The sequence below is a fragment of the Apteryx rowi genome, unplaced genomic scaffold (assembly GCF_003343035.1).
Source record: "Apteryx rowi isolate R43461 unplaced genomic scaffold, aptRow1 scaffold_43, whole genome shotgun sequence".
NCBI classification, from domain to species: domain Eukaryota; kingdom Metazoa; phylum Chordata; class Aves; order Apterygiformes; family Apterygidae; genus Apteryx; species Apteryx rowi.
In genome coordinates this window covers 3,757,877-3,778,817 of record NW_020450683.1, presented here as the reverse complement: position 1 = coordinate 3,778,817, position 20,941 = coordinate 3,757,877, and the positions used below count along the sequence as shown (strand labels likewise).

At 39.3% G+C, this 20,941-nt stretch overlaps 1 protein-coding gene across 2 annotated transcripts in view; it reads left to right on the top strand.

Annotated features, from left to right (window-relative positions):
- The window catches only part of KDM1A (lysine demethylase 1A), a 54,844-nt gene that overhangs the window by 27,213 nt on the left and 6,690 nt on the right, over positions 1 to 20,941 (top strand). For both annotated transcript variants that reach the window (XM_026076275.1, XM_026076276.1), the window contains 9 exons: positions 946 to 1,088; positions 1,638 to 1,728; positions 2,761 to 2,895; positions 5,654 to 5,727; positions 7,156 to 7,267; positions 7,628 to 7,760; positions 11,923 to 12,110; positions 12,513 to 12,627; positions 17,785 to 17,912. In XM_026076275.1, the coding sequence (XP_025932060.1) occupies positions 946 to 1,088; positions 1,638 to 1,728; positions 2,761 to 2,895; positions 5,654 to 5,727; positions 7,156 to 7,267; positions 7,628 to 7,760; positions 11,923 to 12,110; positions 12,513 to 12,627; positions 17,785 to 17,912 (1,119 nt within the window). The remainder of the gene's footprint in view (positions 1 to 945; positions 1,089 to 1,637; positions 1,729 to 2,760; positions 2,896 to 5,653; positions 5,728 to 7,155; positions 7,268 to 7,627; positions 7,761 to 11,922; positions 12,111 to 12,512; positions 12,628 to 17,784; positions 17,913 to 20,941) is intronic.

The following is a 20,941-nucleotide window of genomic DNA, read 5'->3' as shown; positions in this document are numbered from 1 at the left end:
AGTAGTCAGTATTCTCTTTATCCTTAGTTTAACCAAGACTGGATTTAACTCTTGTTAGTACTGTATTATGGTTGACCATTTCAACATTTGCACATTTTGTCACATAACAGATGTTCTCACGTGGGCAGTGGCACAGAGTATTTAAACAAATGTCTTCAGGACAGTCAATTACAACCATTCTGGAAGTATCCTGTAGTACTTCCTCCCTCATACTGGAAAAGCTGAGGGGATGGGGAAGTTCTTAGTCATGCTGACCGCTCTGAAAGATAAGTTACTGCCTGTCTGCTTCATTGAGCTATGTCAAGCCTTCYAAGACCTTGTGGTTGCCTGGGGCCATCCTAACATTGGAGTGCTCTTTTGGCTCCAGACAACCTTCTGGAAGCTTTGCTGAAGTCATCTTCCAGTAAGGAAATCTTTGCGGAGCCATAAATTGATTTGCTTTCCTCATGGAAGTGGAGTTGTCTAGCTGTGGTTGTGGTTTGCCAACTCTTCTTTCTTCCATTTCTTTGGTCAGACATCCTGGCAAAGTGCCTTTGTGTTATGCAGGCCTTGGTGTCTGGCTGTTTGAGAGAGCCAAGGGTGTTAAATTTCTTTTTGCAAGTGCTAGTTCTCAGCTGCTTTTGTTCACTGAAGTGCTTTTGAAGTGTCACCCTAGTTCAGGACAAGTGATACTGTACTTACTACTGTAAGAATGTATCTGCACTGTGCCTTGCTCTTTGCTCTGATTTGAGGATTGGAAGCATTTTGAGTTTTAGTTACCAGGCGTTGCTTTGCATTAAGACTTCACTAGAGAAGGTGATCTGTGTCATTGCTCTGATTTTCTTTAAAATTTCTTCTCCACTACTCCAATGTCCTGTCTCTGAGGTTCTGAGCTTTGGTGACAATATTTTCTTTTTTATTTATGAATAGGTTTTTAAGAAGAAAGTTTGTTCTTTTGACTCCTAGGTTCCAAAAGAGAAGGACGAAATGGTGGAGCAAGAATTCAATCGTCTTTTGGAAGCTACCTCCTACCTCAGTCATCAGCTGGATTTTAATGTTCTCAATAATAAGCCTGTCTCCCTAGGTCAGGCTCTGGAGGTTGTCATACAGTAAGTGATTTCACTCTTCATGGTAGACTTTCCTGTTTTTGTGGGAGAACTTCAAAAAGAAATCTGAAACAATTGTGATGCCTCTAGGGTAAGCACTGCCCACTTAATACAGCTGTTTGACCTTTGCTAGATTCTCATTTGTATATGCATTTTCTATCTATTTTAGCAAAGTATGTCAAAGATAGATACTGGTTAAAGTAGCAAACATTAAAGTTCCCTGAAAATGAATAATACACTAAATGATGGTAGATAATTGACTTAACATGCATTCATGTACATAAAGCCCACTTACCCTACTTGAAAGCTAATGGCATTTGTAATACACCTTTTAATAATACTAGGTAGCCCCAGGTTTTTGCTTTAGCTGATCAAATATCCCTTATTTACAGAAACTTGTATTAATTTTTGTAGTTGCTATACTACTACTTACTAAAATGTCACTTGAGGTGTGCTTTATTGCGTTATGATCATTAGATTACAATAATGAATTCTCTTAATACTGGTAGGATTTAACGGTGAAACTGGCTGTTAACTTCTTGGCTCTTCCAGATTGCAGGAGAAGCATGTGAAGGATGAGCAGATTGAACACTGGAAAAAGATTGTGAAAACACAGGAGGAGTTGAAAGATCTTCTTAACAAGGTCAGGTCTTATCCAGTGATGACATTCAGAACAAGAGGTTAGCATTGTGCTCCTCCAATAGTGGCAAAATGTGCAAATGCTTTCACAGAAAAATACAAGAAGGTTGTCATTAATGTTGTTCTTAAATATCTCTGTTCATTTGAGGCCTGCCTAGAGGCACTGTTGTGAGAAAAGAGTCCCAAAGAACTATTTTCATTGATGCTACTTTTCTAACCTTCGAGCCTTTTTCTCTTCACTGAAATAAACAAGAAAACTGATTAGAGAAAGTATCTAACCTTTTGTAAAACAGGCGATAAGTAGTATTGCAAAAATGTTCTTTTAAAGAAATTTATTTAAGTGAAGATTTTACCTATCGTCGTAGGAGTTTCCTCCTTACGTGTAAGAGGACTTTGTCCCTGTATGTGAAGAGAAGCACAGATGGGATTAGGCAAAAGGCTGTAAAACAGAGATCTGGGAAAAGAAAGGGAGAGGGCAGATATGGTCAACGTGTTATGTAGTAGCTTCCTTTAGAGATCCTGATTGCAAGTGAAGCTTTTGGTCAGTTTATTTAAAATGTTTTACTTTCCTTACCAGTGTTAGTGGAAATAACTGTAAAAATCCTTTGAAAGCCAGGTATTTGGAGGAAAGGATAACTAAAATCTATCATTTGTGGTGTAGGAAGTGTTACAGGCCATCTCTGGAGTCCTACTGTAGAATGATTTGGCTGTGCTAGATAGCCATCTTTACTTCTTCACAGAGGTTTCTCAGATGAAAAATGTCTGAGGACAGCACTCACATCCTAAACTATTTGCAAGGAATTTTGTAAGAAATCAATGTGTTGGAGATAAGCCATATTATTAGGGRGTTGGTGGTGTTTGTTGGAATTTCTTGGAGGTAGATCTGCGTATAAGTAACGTCTGACGAACAGAGGAAGTCTCTTTGGTATTAGTGGCATGATTTGAGATGAATATCCATTTTACATAGTAACTTACATGAAATCTGTCTCCCCCTGCCTTCCTTTCTTTCTCCCTTCCCCTATTCCACCTGAAAAAGATGGTGAGTTTAAAAGAGAAGATTAAAGAACTCCATCAACAGTACAAGGAAGCATCAGAAGTGAAACCACCCCGGGATATTACAGCAGAGTTCCTTGTGAAAAGCAAACATAGAGATCTGACTGCACTCTGCAAGGTAAATGGTGACATATATGCAACACTTAAATCAATGGTCTCTGAAGCCTTGAGCAGCCAAATAGAAATTGCTGATATAAATGTTTCCAGGAACTTTCACTCTGAACTAACATTCTCGGAGAATGCGATAGGTGATAACTCTGRGTTGTAATATTGATAATAGGACAGCATTAAGTACCTCAGGTTCCTGTCCTTACCAGCTCATGTCAGAGAGCGTTCACATGATGAAGGCTATGTTCACATGATGAAGGATAATTTTTTTTTACTTCATTAACGGCTGAGTCTCACAATAGTCTGGAAGCAGAATCTGTATTTAAAGAGGATGTTGCTCCTCTAAGGTGGAAATGGTGATTTCCAGAGTAGAGACTTCTGTCTCTCCAAAAATTATCGTTGACAAAGATCAATTTTGATAAGCAGAATTAGTGCCCCTCTGATTGCGTATACATTGATGCCTTAAAAAAACCTCAAACTGTTTTTTCTACAATCGTGAGAGACATCCTGATCAGATGGAACCAAGGATCATTTTGCAGCTACTGGTATGTCAGAAAATAGCCCAACATCTTTTGACTGCTCCGTGGATATTTACTGAGCTTTTGGAAAAGCTTCCCGTTCTTCTCTTCCTTCCTCCCCAACCCTGATCACTCACCATTAATGATATGTACTGCCAGGTCTGGCATCTTACTGAACTGGAATATGTGTGTTTATTTTGTTTTCCCTCTTGGCTGGGTCCTAGTTGGGATCCAGCTTCTTATAGTGAAATAAACTGAAAGAAGACTTTTGTCTTCCTTTGCTATGTTTCCAAAGAGAAGAAGATAGACTTAGTGAGGAAAGAAGCATTTTGTTTTATAAATCTGAAAAAGTGGCTCAGTTTTTAAAAGCGGCAATGAGCCTGGCGCTCGTCTGACTTCATCTGTAACCCCTGATCTGTGTGTAGCTGATAGATATATATTGGGTGTATTCACAAAACAGGTAATTCCAATTACCTTTTAGTACAATATTTTACCCTCTTGCAAATCTTCCTGCTTTCTTAGTGTTTAGCAGTGTTAGCTATGTGAGAAGGCAAAGAGAAAGTAAATGGCACATTATCCTATTCTGAGAAAGTATACTCTATTTAGTCAATCTCCTTAAATAGACTTGGCCGTTAAAATAAGAATTATTAATAGTACCAATTAAAAATATTAATTAGTATTAATACCAATTAACTATCCTTTGATCACTGGATCATCTTTCAATCCTTTGTCACCAGAGAAACTTAGTTCTGGACTCTACATCCAGAAATCTGGATCGAGTAGTCTGTTTCTACTGTGTGACAGTATAATATATGAACAGTAAGGCACAAGATTGCATAAAGCTAAGGATGTTGTTTCTTGATCTTTTCTGTCACTTGGCTAAATGGATTATACAACAGACATTTAAACAGGATTCATCTCATCTACTTTTACAAATGATAAATTACAGGCTCCTGAATTAAAGGCATTCGCCCTGCTGCTTAGGTACTTATTTTAGACTGAGTGAGGTTTGTCCTCTCTCTTCTTCGTCTCCCTTGATAACAAGGGAGATGACAAGATTTAGCTGAGAAATCTCATTTTTATAGTCAGATGTTGAGATCATATGGCTTATCAATAGGTAGATAAAAACCCTGTTCAAGAAACTAGAGGCAAGTTCTTAAGCTTCTTCTGTTGCCCTTCGTTCAAGAAAACATTTCTTTAGTTCTGGGATGCACAAAACGGTCCTAGCAAAGGGCTTTTAAAAGAATTGATGTATGTCTTCAAAGTAGGAAGCATTAACCTTAATGGCAAAAATATTGTTACAGTAGAATAGAGTGTTTTTTCTTCCCTTTTCGCTATCAAAAAAGTGAAGCCAAAACCAACTCATGGAATTTTAGTGCAAACAGTGTTTGTGTCTGTAGCCTTTAGCAATAATTTTTATTGTTGCATATAGTACCAAGAAGTGTTTTAAAACTGGTAAAAATATCTCCTCTTCCCCTGCCTTCCTCCCCCTGCTCCATGTAGTAGCTGAAATTTCTTGTGTGTTTGGGTCTTGGGTATTCCATATAGATGTTCAGAGATGATAATCRGCTAATTATAACAGCATTTAAATAACTGTATTAATAATCTGATCTTGTGAAATCTCCATACATGACATGCTTCAAAGTAGCAGCTTTTCTATTTTGTTACCAAAAAACAGCTTTATACTTTTGTCTCTATTGTGGACATTTATCAAATTATTCTGCCTTCAAAGAAAATGTTTGTTGTGTATATACATTGTTCTACCAATGTTTAAAAAAAATCTCTGAAGGACAGATGAATTAGATCGTGCTTTTGTTACCTTCTGCATGCCTGCTTCTCCTTTGTAAAAAATTTTACATGTTCAGTATTAAAGTATTATAAGAACCCTTTGATAGAGAAAATAGAAATATGTTTTGTGCAGTGTAGAAGATCTCTGTGTGTTATGGGGGCCCTTTAAATACCAGAATTGTAATGGATCTTCATGTTCTTCAGCTTTGATTGTTTAGGTTCCTGAAATATTAGCATACTAATCTTTTTGCAGTATGGCATAGGCTTCTGCATAAATAAACCGCAGAAGTGCAAAATATGCTGGGTTAGATGTTGAAACTAAAGAGCATGACTTAGGTCTCACTGAAACCCATGCATCTTCCACTGATTTCACTGAGGATTGGATCCAGTCTGAGTCTACATGATGCCACTAAATCCTTTTCAGTGTAAACTGATTCTGATATTAGCTTTTAATCTTATCAGGAGTATGATGAATTGGCAGAAACACAAGGAAAGCTGGAAGAGAAGCTTCAAGAACTTGAAGCCAATCCACCAAGGTAAAAATACAAACTATAAAAATGAATCCTCTGTAAAACAGATTTTTTCTTTTTTTTTTCTTTTTTTTTCTTACTTTTTTTTGAAAACTATTTTGTTGGGTTTCAAAAATGCTATGGTATGCTTTCTTCTTATCATGGTAACTCATAGGAAGGTTCACACACAAAGTTTGCGCTTCCTCAGTTTTAGAACTCTTGTTCCTTGGTTTTAGAGGTGACTCAAACACAAAAGGGTGATTCTTTGTTAGGATGCCTTACAGCAGTAACCCTTACTGTAACTAATATCTGATCTCAGGATGCCTTTGAGATTTGAAAAGCCTGCCAATAAAAGATGTCATGTTGAAAGATAGAAAGAAGTCAGGTTTATGTGCTGTGAATACTTCTGCACTTTTCCTCTGAGCAGCTCTTGTTTTCTTTTCCTTTTAGTGCCTCAGTTTGAGAATACACTGTTCCTTTATACACCATTTTAGATTTAAATGATTGTTTTATTTAGGATTCCATAGCTAAGACTAAAAATGCACATTTTTTTTCCATTGTAAATATTTGCTAGTATTATTATTTCAAATACTGTGTCCCTGTCCTGTGCTTTCCTGACTTGTACTGGCCCATTCTGTAGTTTACACTAACATAAGCTGTTACGTCCTTGTGCAGGCCCAGTGGGTCCTCATCTGCAGGATGCTCAGCCTGGTCTGCCGCCAACTTCTGTGTGTCTTTGTGGTGTTACTGTGCTGCAAGCAAGCCAGCTGCAGAGCTCTCCATGAGAATTGTCCTGGCATACAGGCTCTATAGGTCTTTTGAGCACTGGCTGCTTGTAGAAACAGTGTGGATACCCTGCATATTTTGGCACATCATGCCTGTTTATAGGGATGCACAGTGCTGGTGTGACTATGCTTTATTTTTAGTCTGTTCCTTGATATATGCTACATAAGACATTGTTTGTTACTTTTATTTCTAAAGCTAAGTTTCTAATTTCACTTGGAATGTTACATATGAACACTTCTTTGAAAATGCTCCATGTGAGTTGTGTAAGTAAAGGTTGCCATATTTATTGTTGGTCTCAGCTATTAACCCAAAGTTGAAATATCCATGTTAATTAGTTTCTACAAAAAGAATATCCACTGAGTAGAGAGGAGAAGCAGTGTAAGAGAGATTTTGCCCGTGTGTGTTGGGGTTTTTTTTGTTTTTTTTGGGGGGGGGGTTGTATTCTTGTGTATGGCTTTTATGGACTCATGGTATTTTTCCTTTGCTCTGCTTCTCTCCAGAATTACAGCTTTCATGAGGGAGGTACGAATGTTTAAAGCAGAATCTGCTTGCGTTCATGTTCTTTGCCTTTTCACTATGGGGGGACTGAAATAAGAGGTTGTGAATAAATTTTTCAAAAGCAGTGCATTTGCAAACTAAATTTTTTTTTCTATTACATTTGTTTTCTAGTGATGTTTATCTGTCATCAAGAGACAGGCAAATACTTGACTGGCATTTTGCCAACCTAGAATTTGCTAATGCTACACCTCTATCTACACTTTCACTGAAGCACTGGGACCAGGTAGCTAATTTTCAGCAATATATTAAAAATTTATGCTATATTTATTTCATTCTCATGGAAGTTTCTGTATGTTACCAATTTCTAAGTTCTAAATGCTGTCTACTTCTGCGGAGATACGTATCTCTTACATGATTTTTATTTGGAGGTGGAATTCCAGGGAGCTTTTGGTGTTGAAACAATCTCTAATAATACCTTATCCTGCAAGTTTCTGTATCATTTCTTGGCTGATAACAGAAAGGGCTTCAAATATTTTAGGCTCACCCCTTGAAATATTTTTTTGAAGAAAATTTGTAACTGTGCAAAGTTGCTGATAATTTGCTATTGAATGATGTGATTCATTTTTATGCATCTTCCTTTTAGGATGATGACTTTGAATTCACAGGCAGTCACTTGACTGTGAGGAATGGATATTCATGTGTACCTGTAGCCTTGGCAGAAGGGTTGGACATTAAATTAAACACAGCAGTTCGACAGGTTCGCTATACAGCTTCAGGTAAATGAAACCTCCAGTTGAAAATGGCTCTGAAGGAGCATGATCACAGAAAGCAGATTTCAGTGCTTCTGGAACCAGATGTGAAGTTTCATCCAGTAAAACTCTCCCATCATACATTCTGGGTCAGAAAAATGAAGGGGGGAAAAAAACAACCCAGTTATCTTCTTCATTGAGATTACCTGTGTAGGAGGCTGTTTAGAGATTATTAATCTTTCATGTTTGTTTCTTGCTTGTTTCTGTGGCTGGTTGAACTCCATGCTTTTCAGCTGAGTTCACAGATTTCTGAGTTTGCTTTCATTCTCCCGTTTCTTTATTTTATTGTGATTGAAGTGTTTGGAGTAAGAGGTCTTGGATTGCTTAAGACTGCAGCCAATCCTTAGAGTAGGAAATAAGTGAGGAACTCTTATGCTTTTTCACAAATATTCCCAAAGCAGTTGTCTTTTTTTGGTGTGAGATTTGCTCTTCAGCGCAAAGACAAACAGCATTTAAAGCTTGTATCCAGACTTTGCAGGGAATCTTCATAATTAAGATTTCTTTGAGCACACAGAATTATGCTCGATTCTGTGGAGTTACATTCAGTTACATGAACTGGTAGGTTCAAAGTTAAGAAGTTCTTGAGGTTTTTTGGAACACAGAGAATGTCAGTGGTTATAGTTCTTTTTGACSTAGTTATCTCAGATTCCTTAGAAGTGTCTTTTGTTTTTCTTCCTGAGGAAAAGAGCATGGATTGAACAAGTAATCTTAAAGCTCCTTTCTCCTTTTTTCAGAAGTCAGTTCACTTCTATTATAGAGTATACTAAGTTCTAATATAGAATATAATAGTTGAGACTCTGTTGTATATATACATATTTTTTTTCAAGGTTGATAATTTATGTTCACCATTCATGCCTGTTTAACAGGTACAATTCTGCAGCTTTTGAATTCTACATTGCTCAGAGATTTTCTCACTAAGGACAGTTTCCAGACTGTGACAGAACTTTTTGTATGTTTACCCATCACTGAGGATTCTTGCACTTTAAAATAGCCTTTCACTTCTGTGATTTCCTTGTCAGTTAGTTGCTTTCTCTAACATTAACAGGTTTCTGAAGGACCAAGTGGACCTCATCCCACTGGTTAGAGCTTCTTTTTCTCAAGAAGCCTTCAGTCTGATCCCTTTCTTTGTAAGGAGCCTATGGCCACTTGCTTACTGCTGTATTTTTCTCTTAAAACAGCCTTTCTGGTTTGAAATACCTTTGCAAAAGGGATGAGGTGATCAGAATTTGTGACTAATTTTCTTTGTGTGGATATCCATAAAGGTAATGTAACTCTTAGAATCAATCTGAAGTCTTATCCATGGTTGCTTCTGTTTTTTAAATGTCACAAGGAGTTAATCCAGCCCGTTGTCTTTTGCTGAAGTGACTGTCTGTACTGTAGACATGTAAACATGCTCTGTCTTAAACCCTTCAAAAGAATCTTTGTCTCTTCATATCTACAGATGGAAGATCAAGGGACTTCTGGTCTCCTTACAGGGAACCTAGTGTTGGATGTCTAGTTGTGTACTGAAATGCTAAAAGGAAGCCTCTGTCTTCTCTCGGGGCTTGATGGGAGTGTAAGCATATAACAGTGCAGAAATATATCAGTAAATTGTATCTTAGAGTAACTTTTCACACTTCTGTGAAGCATTGCATGCTTATGAAAATATCCAGAAGCAATCCTGCCTCTGGAAGAGCCATCCTGTGATCCTTACCTGTGCATTGACTCTGATGATCCTCACTTCAGTGTGATGGTTATACTTTTATATTTGCCCACAGTGTGAATGGGCATCCAGGCAGACAGTCAAATTGGACAGTTGTGTCATTTATCTGTGGCTGTTCTTTATGTGCCTTCACAATCCATCCTCCTACCCCCTCCATTAGAGCCAAGTCATCTTTCATGGGCTCAGCTCTGAGAGGGGTGTGCCTTTCTCCTAATACCTTACAAAGGGAGTAAAGGACTCAGAATGTGCCTCTGTAGATGCTGCTAAAGTAAAAACACTTACTAACAGTGCTTGGCATGTAGTACCCTCACTGAGAATGTACTTATAAAACCATGTGAGTGAACTGTTAAAAATAAGCGACCAATCTCTCCACAGTGAGATGCACCACACAAGGAGAGCTATGTTAACACAAATGTTTCTTTAATCTGGTAGTTTACAGGATTAGGGTGCTTCTTAAGCAAAAGCATTATAACCTGAGTGCCTGAAGTAAGCTATTGCAAATTTTCTGTTCTATCCTATAGCTTGAGGAAGGTATGGAGATGCTGCCTGCAAGGGAGTCAAAATGTTCAAGCCCTTACACGTATAGTCAGGGTTTTCTTTCCAAGCACATCATGTATCCTTTGTGTTACTGTAGAAATACGTCTTGCTTTTAAGCACTCCAAGGATGTTGGTTAGAGTGATCTGCAAAAATCTTGTGTGCTGTTGATTTTTGGACCGGATTCATCTCATATGGCTTGTGTGGGGATAAGCTTGCTAGCTAAAACTGATCGATGTGGTTATGGGAGATTTTTTAAGGAATTATTAGTATTGGAACATAGGAGTAGAGGGGACCACTTGAAACATCAGGACCAGTGATGTGAAATCACAAGGTCTAGTATGATAAATACCTCATTCAAGAGGGCCCACAGAGTTTCTTCTTTGCATGGATTAGTATCCTAAGCACTATCACTGAGCATCCTYTAGATATTCTTCTTGAGGACTGACTCGTTCCTTGATCATTTTTTTTTCCTACTAGTATACGTTTTCTGTGAAACTCAGTAATCAGTAGACAATTGCTTAATGTAATCGTGCACATCGGCTTCTGCTAGAAATCCCCTTTTACTGTTACTTTCTACCATCTTCTCTGCAAACAGACTCTGCTGCTGATTATCTGTTTTTACTTCAGAGGACAGGTCAAAGAAGTGTAATGCAGTTCTTTTGAGAAGTCATGTATTTTCATGAATTACAATGAAAACACTATGGGGATTATGTTGCTATAGAGCAGAGTTGTTTGGGTATCTTCACTCTCTTTACCTTAATTATTTATGCACACATGTATGCATGCACTAGCTTATTTTACTTCAGATTACGGCTACTTTTTGTAATGTGCTGTTTTATAGTGTTAGGAAAGTCGGAATGTGAATGGGAGAAGGAATACAAAGATGGTTTTGTGTGTGTCTAGTTCAAAGGAGTCCTGACCCTTGATTGAGGCGTGGAGATATCTGACTTGCACAGGTTAGTTGAGGAAAATATAAGTAAACTCAGACTGCTGTTGAGAAAATGCATTAATAACTTTGAGAGCAGTTTCATTAAGTCAGCCACCAAACAGCCTGCTGACCTGTAGAAGAGAAGACAAGAGGGTGTAATGCATGTCCCTTCCCCATAGTTAATGCACAGTGTATGTGCAGGACATTGTGTCCTATAGAGCTCTTAATGCCTCAGCTGTAAAACCTAGAAGTTCCGGGGGATTATGAAGATGAGAGGAATTGGTGTGGGAAGTGTGTGGGGCTCTTGCAGCTCAAGTTCCATATAGGGGCAAACTTCTTTGTGTAACAGTCCCCTTGCAATGAACAGTCGCAGTTTGCCTGGCAGTAATGTGGTCTCCTAGTAACACTGCTCTGTCAGATATGTAATCTGCCAGTCTCTGTAGAGAAATGTATAGATAGCAGGTTTCAGACAGATTAAGCTGAGGKTTTTTTTTTTCTCTCCTCACACAATATAAGTCAAGGAACATGGTGCCACAGGATTTTGTGTTGAAAGTGTTAATGTATGCAAGATGGAATCAAACAAATGGAAGGAGTATGTCTTTTCATTGTTCGTCAAAACAGGGGGTTTAGGTTCAGGAAATTGTGAACTGGGAGGGTAACTCAATGAAAGGCTCAGTCTCTACTTGCTATTTAGTTATGCATATATTTAAATATCATTTACTGGCCTAGATGAACCTTTAGGCTTATTCCAGTAAGGCAATTCTTAACTTCTAGGCAAGTGAATAGCATCTAAGTAATTGCTTGTGTAAGGCTGTCTCCACAACCTGAAAGTTTTCTCTTGTGATTATAATTAATGGTAGTTTCTTTAATTTTTAATCCAATGCTGTTTGGTCGTGGCCTTTTACAAGGCCTCTTATCTCCCTAGCTTATTAAATGACTGTTTTTCCTCTCTTTTTACCAGGCTGTGAAGTGATAGCTGTTAATACCCGATCTACTAGCCAAACTTTCATTTATAAATGCGATGCTGTGCTGTGTACTCTTCCCTTGGGAGTCCTGAAACAGCAGCCACCAGCTGTACAGTTTGTGCCACCTCTTCCTGAGTGGAAAACTTCAGCGGTGCAACGGATGGGATTTGGCAACCTTAACAAGGTGACTTGGTCATTGAGGGAACTGCAGCAGACCAAGGGTTGCAATAAGTAGAATCTGAACTGTATATGGTGGATGAAGGGAAGAGGAATGTTTCTTCCACTCCTGTTTTGCTAGATTTTGATGGTGAAAATTACTTGAAGAACTGTAAGGGACTCTCCTCTGTCCCATGTAATTTTTAAATAGTTAGATTTCAGAAGTAGATTGACTTGATATGTCTGCTGTAGCTTAACTAGCAAATTTATAAACTACAAGAGGATGTTTATCTATGAAAGGCAGTATAGGTGTATAGCAGTATGTATTCTTCAAATTTTACTCTTTTGACCTTTTCAGTGATGAAAATTTTTTGAGTATAATTATCTTTGATTTTTGCTTTTCATAACTCTTAATTCTTTTTATTTCTAGGTTGTGTTGTGTTTTGATCGTGTCTTCTGGGATCCAAGTGTCAATTTGTTTGGTCATGTTGGTAGCACTACTGCGAGCAGAGGAGAGCTTTTCCTGTTTTGGAACCTGTACAAAGGTAAATGTGGTGCATGTATAGTTTTGCCAGTGTCTTATTTGTGTAGTTTTGGAACTAGAAAAGAGAGCTTCTTAAGTTGCTCATAGTGTTATTGACATCTGGATGTCGTAAAAAGTTGATGATATTTTATAGGAGGACAAATGAAAGCAGAGAACGTCAATGACTTTAGAAATGGTTGTGTAGTAAATTAGGATAGAATGTGGAAGAGTACAGGTTTGCTAAAGCTGAATTCCAGGCCATGTCTGTTGAATCACATTGCTTTCAATTCTACTGTTGACAGCTTTAATTATTGTAGGATATTTTATATTCTTGCATCTTGGCAAAGYTGTTCTGTGTCTTACTTGGTTGTCTTGGTTACTTCTGTTAAGCATCAATTTGGTTGCCACAAGTATTCTGTGTTTGTGGGTTTTTTGTTTTGTTTTTTTTCCTGTTCTGTGTGTGTGACCAGGAGAGCTAGGTAAGGAAACAGTCAAAAACTGAGGAATTGAATGTCATCGGACATCCGTGCTCTGTGCTCTCACGTGCTGTATTTGAGAAGTGCAGCAAATAACATATGTTCTGTTTGCCAGAGAGCAGCATTGTTTTAGTGAGATCTTCACTTTGTCAGGAGGGTGTATTGAGTCCTCCTAGAAGAGGTTGGTATATTTTTGCATTATTTATGAACTGAAAACATTTTCATAGTTCATTTGCCAGTCTCTTTGAAATATAGTTTCTCCTTGACCGCTTACAACTTTGAGCTCTTCCCTTCTTTCATGTAACTTCTCATGGAACAGGACTTTGGCATCCAATTTAGCTGCTTAGTTTTGAAAGCCTCAACTTTCTGAATGTTTTTCAAATTGAACTGGCAGTGAAGTCTATTTTGTGGGGCTGCCTGTGTAATCTGGGATGAACTGATAACAGCAGATGAGCCCTTTCACTTGTGATGGGGATTTTGAACTTAGTTAAGCTTCATGTCTAGGGACTCACCGTGATGGATTACATACTTCAGAGGTCAGGTGGAGCTATTGACTTGTTCTGTATTCTGTTATGTGACCGAGTTGCAGAACTCAATGCTTGTAGTTCACCCTGCCATAATTTTTCCAAGGCTTAGTATTGAACAGTCAGAGCTTTCAGTGGAGCAGACTAGAGGCTTTGTTTCTCTTGCTGAACATCCCTACTCTAGCTTGATGAGCAGCAGCARCTACTCCTCCACATTTATAAGATACAGTGTCATTGTGTCGTCCCCCTGCCTTGGTGTATAGGTAGGTCCTCAAATTTGGAGACACCACAGCTTGCTTCTCCTCAGAGTTTGCTGAATGGATACCTTTATTTCCTGTTTTGAGCAACAAAGCCAAGTGATTATGACTGTAGCGAGTGGCTCTCTAAGACTGGCAGATGATGTTAGAACTTCTCTTTAGAAGATACTTTTCAGCCTACCTAGGCAAAAGCTATTGCTCTGCCTGTTTCCAAAACGGGAAACTGCTTCTGTGGCTGGTGTCTGTCATAAGAGGTTCTTAGAAAATATTTTTAATAAGTGTACTGTTTCTGTCTATTTTCATTTATCTTACTAAAAGCTAAAGAAAAGGTGTATATACAATGAGCACTACAAAACAAGTTATTTTTCTTGCAGGTGACCATTTAAAGTACCAACTCTAGTTGCATCTTTTGTGCAGTTAGTGACTTGTGGTGGCTTGCACAGGAGTTCCCTCAATAGTTTAAGTCTAGTTCAGGTAATGGTTGCTGAGAAAATATGTAGCATCCAGGAACTCCATATATCTTTTGGAGCAGTTGGCCTGTGCTGCTGTTGCGTCTTATTTTGGCATGCTGTCAGACCTGCTGTTGCAGTGTAGACACATTTTAAGATGGAAGGAGCCTGCTTACAAGCTTCCATTCAGCACATGGCAAAGGAAGTCCTGTCAAAAATGCACAGTGTTTTCTGGATGTCCGATGACATTTGGTTTTTCAGTTTTTGACTGTTTTCTTGCCTAGCTCTCCTGCTTTCTTTTTCCCTAGAGATACATGATGAAAAAAATGAGGTGCTTTCTCTGTCATAGTTTTACAGTTACACACTAATCTCTGGCCAAAGGTAGAATGACCTCATTTATTTGTTTGTACATCCTACAGTCACGTTAACTCTTTTTACCCCAGCATCACATGGGCAGCTGAATTATTTGATATCTGTGCTTTGGACTTCTAAATTATTCTTAGAATTTCTGCTTCTCTGGATAGTTTTGGCTCCGAGATATATTTAATTTGAATGTGCCCAGGTAAGCAAGAAATGTGAATGTTTTGTGCAAGTGATTTACTCATACAGATAACTTCACTGCTGTGCTGATGTTAATCCTACCTAAATTTTATCAGAGATTTTCTGTTTTCTGTCAGATTGTTTGGAAGATACTGACATTACCTTAAAGGTAGCACAGATGAAGTTTCCACTGGGAAGTAATAGTCTACTTAAAACAAGTGATGTCTTCACTAAAGAAGACCACTTTTGCCTGCTGTCCTTTCTAATGAGAGAGAGTGTATTAATTTTTAATGCGTCAGTTGTCCTGATAATTTGTATAGGCATACCTCGCTTTATTGCTCTTTGCTTTATTGCGCTTYGCAGATATTGTGTTTTTTACAAATTGAAGGTTTGCGGCAACTCTGTGTTGAGCAAGTCTATTGGCGCCATTTTTCCCACAGCATGTGCTCACTTCGTGTCTCTGTGTCACATTTTGGTAATTCTCACAATATTTCAAACTTTTTCATTAATATCTGTTATGGTGATCTGTGATCAGTGATCTTTGTTACTCTTGTAATTGTTTTGGGGCGCCATGAACCGYACCCATAGAAGGCGGCAAACTTAATCGATAAATGTCGTGTGTGTTCTGACTGCTCCCTCGACTGGCCGTTCCCCCATCTCTCTCCCTCTCTTCAGGCCTCCCTATTCCCTGAGACACAGCAATATTGAAATTAGGCCAGTTAATAATCCTACAATGGCCTCTAAGTGTTCAAGCGAAAGGAAGAGTCGCACGTCTATCACTTTAAATCAAAAGCTAGAAATGATGAAGCTTAGTGAGGAAGGCATGTTGACAGCTGAGATTGGCGCAAGAGGCCTAGCTTTCAGCCTAACAGTTAGCCAAGCTGTGAATGCAAAGGAAGAGTTCTTGAAGGAAATTCAGAGTGCTACTCTAGTGAACACACGAATGATAAGAAAGTGAAACAGCCTTATTGCTGCTGATTTGGAGAAAGCTTTAGTGGTCTGGATAGAAGACCAAACCAGCCACGACATTCCCTTAAGCCAAAGCCTAATGCAGAGCAAGGCCCTAACTCCCTTCAATTCTATGAAGGCTGAGAGGGGTGAGGAAGCTGCAGAAGAAAAGTTTGAAGCTAGTAGAGGCTGGTTCATGAGGTTTAAGGAAAGAAGCCATCTCCATAACCCAGAAGTGCAAGGTGAAGCAGCAAGTGCTGATGTAGAAGCTGCAGCAAGTTATCCAGAAGATCTAGCTAAGAGAATTGATGAAGGTGGCTACCCTAAAACACAGATTTTTAACGTACACGTCACAGCCTTCTGTTGGAAGAAGATGCCATCTAGGATTTTCACAGCTAGAGAGGAGAAGTCAATGCCTGGCTTCAAAGCTTCAAAGGACAGGCTGACTCTCTTGTTAGGGGCTAATGCAGCCGGTGACTTTAAGTTGAAGCCAATGCTCATTTACCATTCTGAAAATCCTAGGGCCCTTAAGGACTATGCTGAATCTACTCTGCCTGTGCTCTATAAATGGAACAGCAAAGCTTGGATGACAGCACGTCTGCTTACAACATGGTTTACTGAATATTTTAAGCCCACTGTTGAGGCCTACTGCTCAGAAGAAAAGATTCCTTTCAAAATATTACTGCTCATTGACAGTGCACCTGGTCACCCAAGAGCTCTGATGGAGATGTACAACGAGATTAATGGCRTTTTTCATGCCTGCTAACGCAACATCCATTCTGCAGCCTATGGATCAGGGAGTAATTTTGACTTTCAAGTCTTATGAAATGTTTTTCTTACAGAATAAGGCTACAGCTGCCATAGATGGTGATTCCTCTGATGGATCTGGGCAAAGTAAATTGAAAACCTTCTGGAAAGGATTCAGCATTCTAGATGCCATTAAGGACACTTGTGATTTGTGGGAGGAGGTCAAAATATCAACATTAACAGGAGTTTGGCAGAAGTTGATTCCAGCCCTCATGGATGACTCTGAGGGGTTCAGGACTTCAGTGGAGGAAGTAACTGCAGCTGTGATGGAAATAGCAAGAGAACTAGAATTCAAAGTGGAGCCTGAAGGTGTGACTGAATTGCTGCAATCTCATGACAAAACTGTAACAGATGAGGAGTTGCCTCTTATGGGTGGGCAAAGAAAGTGGTTTCTTGAGATGGAATTTACTCCTGGTGACGATTGCTGTGAACGTTGCTGAAATGACAACACAGGTTTTAGAATGTTACATGAACTTAGTTGATAAAGCAGTGGCAGGGTTTGAGAGGCTTGACTCCAGTTTTGAAAGAAGTTCTGTTGTGGGTAAAATGCTATCAAACAGCATCACATGGTGCAGAGAAATCCTTTGTGAAAGGAAGAGTCAGTCGGTGCGGCAAACTTCATTGCTGACTTATTTTAAGAAATTGCCACAGCCGCTGCAACCTTGAGCAACCACCACCCTGATCAGTCAGCAGCCATGAACATTGAGGCAAGACCCTCGATGAACAAAAAGATTACAACTTGCTGAAGGCTCAGATGATGGTTAGCATTTTTTAGCAATAAAGTATTTTTTAATTAAGGTATGTACATTGTTTTTTAGACATAATGCTATTGCACACTTAATAGACTACAGTGCAGTGTAAACATAACTTTTATATGCACTGGGAAACCAGAAAATTCATGTGACTCGCTTTGTTGCGATATTCGCTTTGTTGCGGTGGTCTGGAACTGAACCCACAGTATCTCCGAGGTATGCCTGTATAGTACAATAATGTGTAGTCATTTATCTTCATTTTGGTAATTCCAAATGATGGTGAAAGATTTAGGACTACTTTTGATGGATTTATTTGTTTATTTTTTAGATGACTTAGCTTCAGCTCCATGCTTATTAAAGTTTGATTTAAATATTTATCTTATTAAAATACTGGGTTTCAATAATTCATTTTCCCCCCCTCCTTAGCACCGATTTTGTTGGCTTTAGTAGCTGGAGAAGCAGCAGGGATCATGGAAAATATCAGTGATGATGTCATTGTTGGACGGTGTCTTGCCATTCTCAAAGGCATCTTTGGCAGCAGTGCTGTGCCACAGGTTAGTACAGCTAGCTCATTTGGGTAACTTTCCTCAAAGCTCTCCTCCACTGGGATTTTTATATACTAAAGTAATATTAAAAGCATGTGATAACTTTAATATACTAGTTTTCTCTGATCATTTGCTAACTTAGACTGTTTATTTGCTTGGTACTTTATGTGAGGAATAGATTCCCTTCATTTTCTTTATTGTAGAATAGTTATAGATCTCTTTGAACAAGACTTTAAAATCCTCAGTCTGTTAGAGCTTTTCATATGATGGGCAAATCCTCCCAGCTGACAGTAAGCATTCTTTCTTAATGAGTAGATCTCATATTTTGGAAGTGCTTGGTTCCGTTGATTTTTACTTCCCAGACTTGAGAACACAAGAGAAGGAAATTCCAGGCTTGCCTTCCTAATAAATAAAGCAGCTCCTTCTCTGAACTTTCTGAAGACAGTTTCATTTCTTAATGAGATCTTTCTCTGACAGTAACTTTGGGACTCTTCTGTCTACAAGTGCTGTAGAAATCAGCTACTCTCTACTAGGATTTTCAAGTGAAAACAACACACACTAACAAATGGCAGAATCTTGAGAAATATAAATTCCACTGTGGATAAACATCACAAAGAACTTATTTGACTCTTAAAAATATTTCAGTGTATTAATTGATAATCACCTATCATGAATGACTACATATATGGTCAGTCATTTAAAGAAGAAAGCAGTTCTTGTTGGTGATAAATGAATTCTCTGAGTGATCATTTTAGGCATATTCCCACTTTGGGTGCTTATGTGCTACAAGTACTTGACAGTGGAGAGATTTGCTGGAACCTGTCTCCTGGATCCCATTCATCAATCTGGATTAAACATCTCATCTGTTGTATTTGATGAACAAGGATATAAAAAGGAGCTTGCTGTGCAAATGCAGTTCCTCACAGCTGTCCAAAATGGGGAAGCAGAAAAGTTAAACCAAACCAACATTTCATTGGAATGTGAACCACCCTCCTCTTTCCTGTGCTTTTTCTTGTTATTATCTTATCTTCTCTTTTTGGTTTCAATTTTCATTTCCCTAAGAGAGACAGCACCAATTTTCCCTCTGCTATTCATCCACACATGGGAACTTTTTCAACCTTGCCGTGTGCTAGCCTCTGTAAAGTTCATGTCCTCTGTAGAGTAAGATTCCAGTTTTTTATTACCTATGTCATAGTACATGTTTTATCCTCTAACCGCCTTTCTTCCCCGTGTTCATAGGGAGTCCTGATTACAGTGCTTACTTGTCAGAATGGGGTGAGGGAAAAAAGGCTGCCTCAGCATCTGACCCAAGGCATACATGGGTGAATGGATACAGGAACACTGCACTTGCTTTTTGGACTGACTGCTGTCTGTCTCTGTACCAGGGAAGCCCTACTTCTGTATTTTGCTCCACAATTGTGGAGCCATACCTTCAAGGCTACCTCAAGGAAGCAAAATTTCATTCTGGTTTTATTCCTTGTGAAGTGTTGCAGTCTTAAGTGATTAGCAGAGAGAACTAAGAAATATATATAATGCCTCAAAAATCTTTTCTTTTAGTCAAACATACGTGTGATAACATACAGTGCCATCACAGTGGTCTCCATTTAACCAGGAGGGAAATGTGAGGTTCCATTTTTGTCAAGAAGCAGTCGATCTGGGAGGTTGGCTTATCAATGAACATCTTACCTTTTGGATTAAAAATGTGCTGAAAGTTGTGGTGGGGAATTTTCTTCAGTTAAGTCATCAGATCATATTGGGAAATGTGGTTTCAAATTCCCAGTGGCCCCTTAAACCTTGGGATATTGCCCTAGTCCTTAGAGTCTTTTCCACAGATTCAGTGGAGGGCATCAAATCTCATCCTGCTAGGTCAGCCTCGGATACATTTTTCTCAGATCTGTTGGTACTGGGGTCCAGGAGACTTCCCCTGCCAGGACATGGCATGGTGCATGCTGGACTGTTCCTAGTTTCTGGAAAGCTCCCTTGCTAGACAGAGCCTGTCCTCCTGCTGGACAGACTCTGTCCTGAGAAGGTCTGTTCAAGTAGAGACAATTCCATGAAATACCTTTGTGGCTAAGGAGATTAAGTTCCTATCTTGATGTTTGAAGTTTTACAGGATGTGGTATCTGTTAAAACTCAGTTACCATTTGGACAGAGKCTGGGCTACTGTTTTAAGGTTCAGACCCATCACTCTTCAGTATTATATTCACAAGGTTATGAAGATGCCCCTTTTCTCTTGACTCTGGTGCTCATGCCTTAGAGGGATACTGCTTTGAGTCCTGATGGTCCTCCCACTGTTGCATCTTTCAGTGGAATATTTTTCATCATGAAAGTTGCCAAGAGCAACCTGGAGACCATCAAACAGGATTTCAGAGCTCTGGGGATGGTGGTCAAGGGTCTGGGAGCTCAGGTCATCTTCTCCTCAATCCTGCCAGTGAGGGGGAAGGATGGGAGGAGGGGGAGACGGATTTTCCAAGTTAAACAAGTGGCTGCGCTGCTGGTGTTGGCAACAGGGTTTTGGTTTCTATGACCATGGGACCCTGTTTAAAGATCGACAACTGCTTGGGAGAGATGGGATCCACCTCACTAAGCGGGGCATGCGTGTCTTTGCCAACAGGTTGGCCAACGTGGTAAGGAGGGCATTAAACTAGGAAAGATGGGGGAAGGGGAGAATTATAGTGACACGGTAGTTGGCAAAACACAGCTCAAGTCGGGATGCCTCCAACAGGCGCATGCAGCCAGGGAAGTGCGCATGGGATGTGGCTATGAAGGATCCTCTTTTACCCCTCCTGGGAAACCTGCATGCTCGATCACCTCTCTGAAGTGCCTGTACACCAATGCACGCAGCATGGGGAATAAACAGGAAGAACTAGAGATCTGTGTGCRGTCGYAGGGCCAYGATCTCATTGCMATTACAGAGACATGGTGGGATAGCTCACATGACTGGAGTGCTGTCATGGATGGCTACGTGCTTTTTAGGAAAGACAGGCCAGGAAAGCGAGGTGGTGGAGTTGCTCTTTATGGGAGAGAGCAACTGGAAT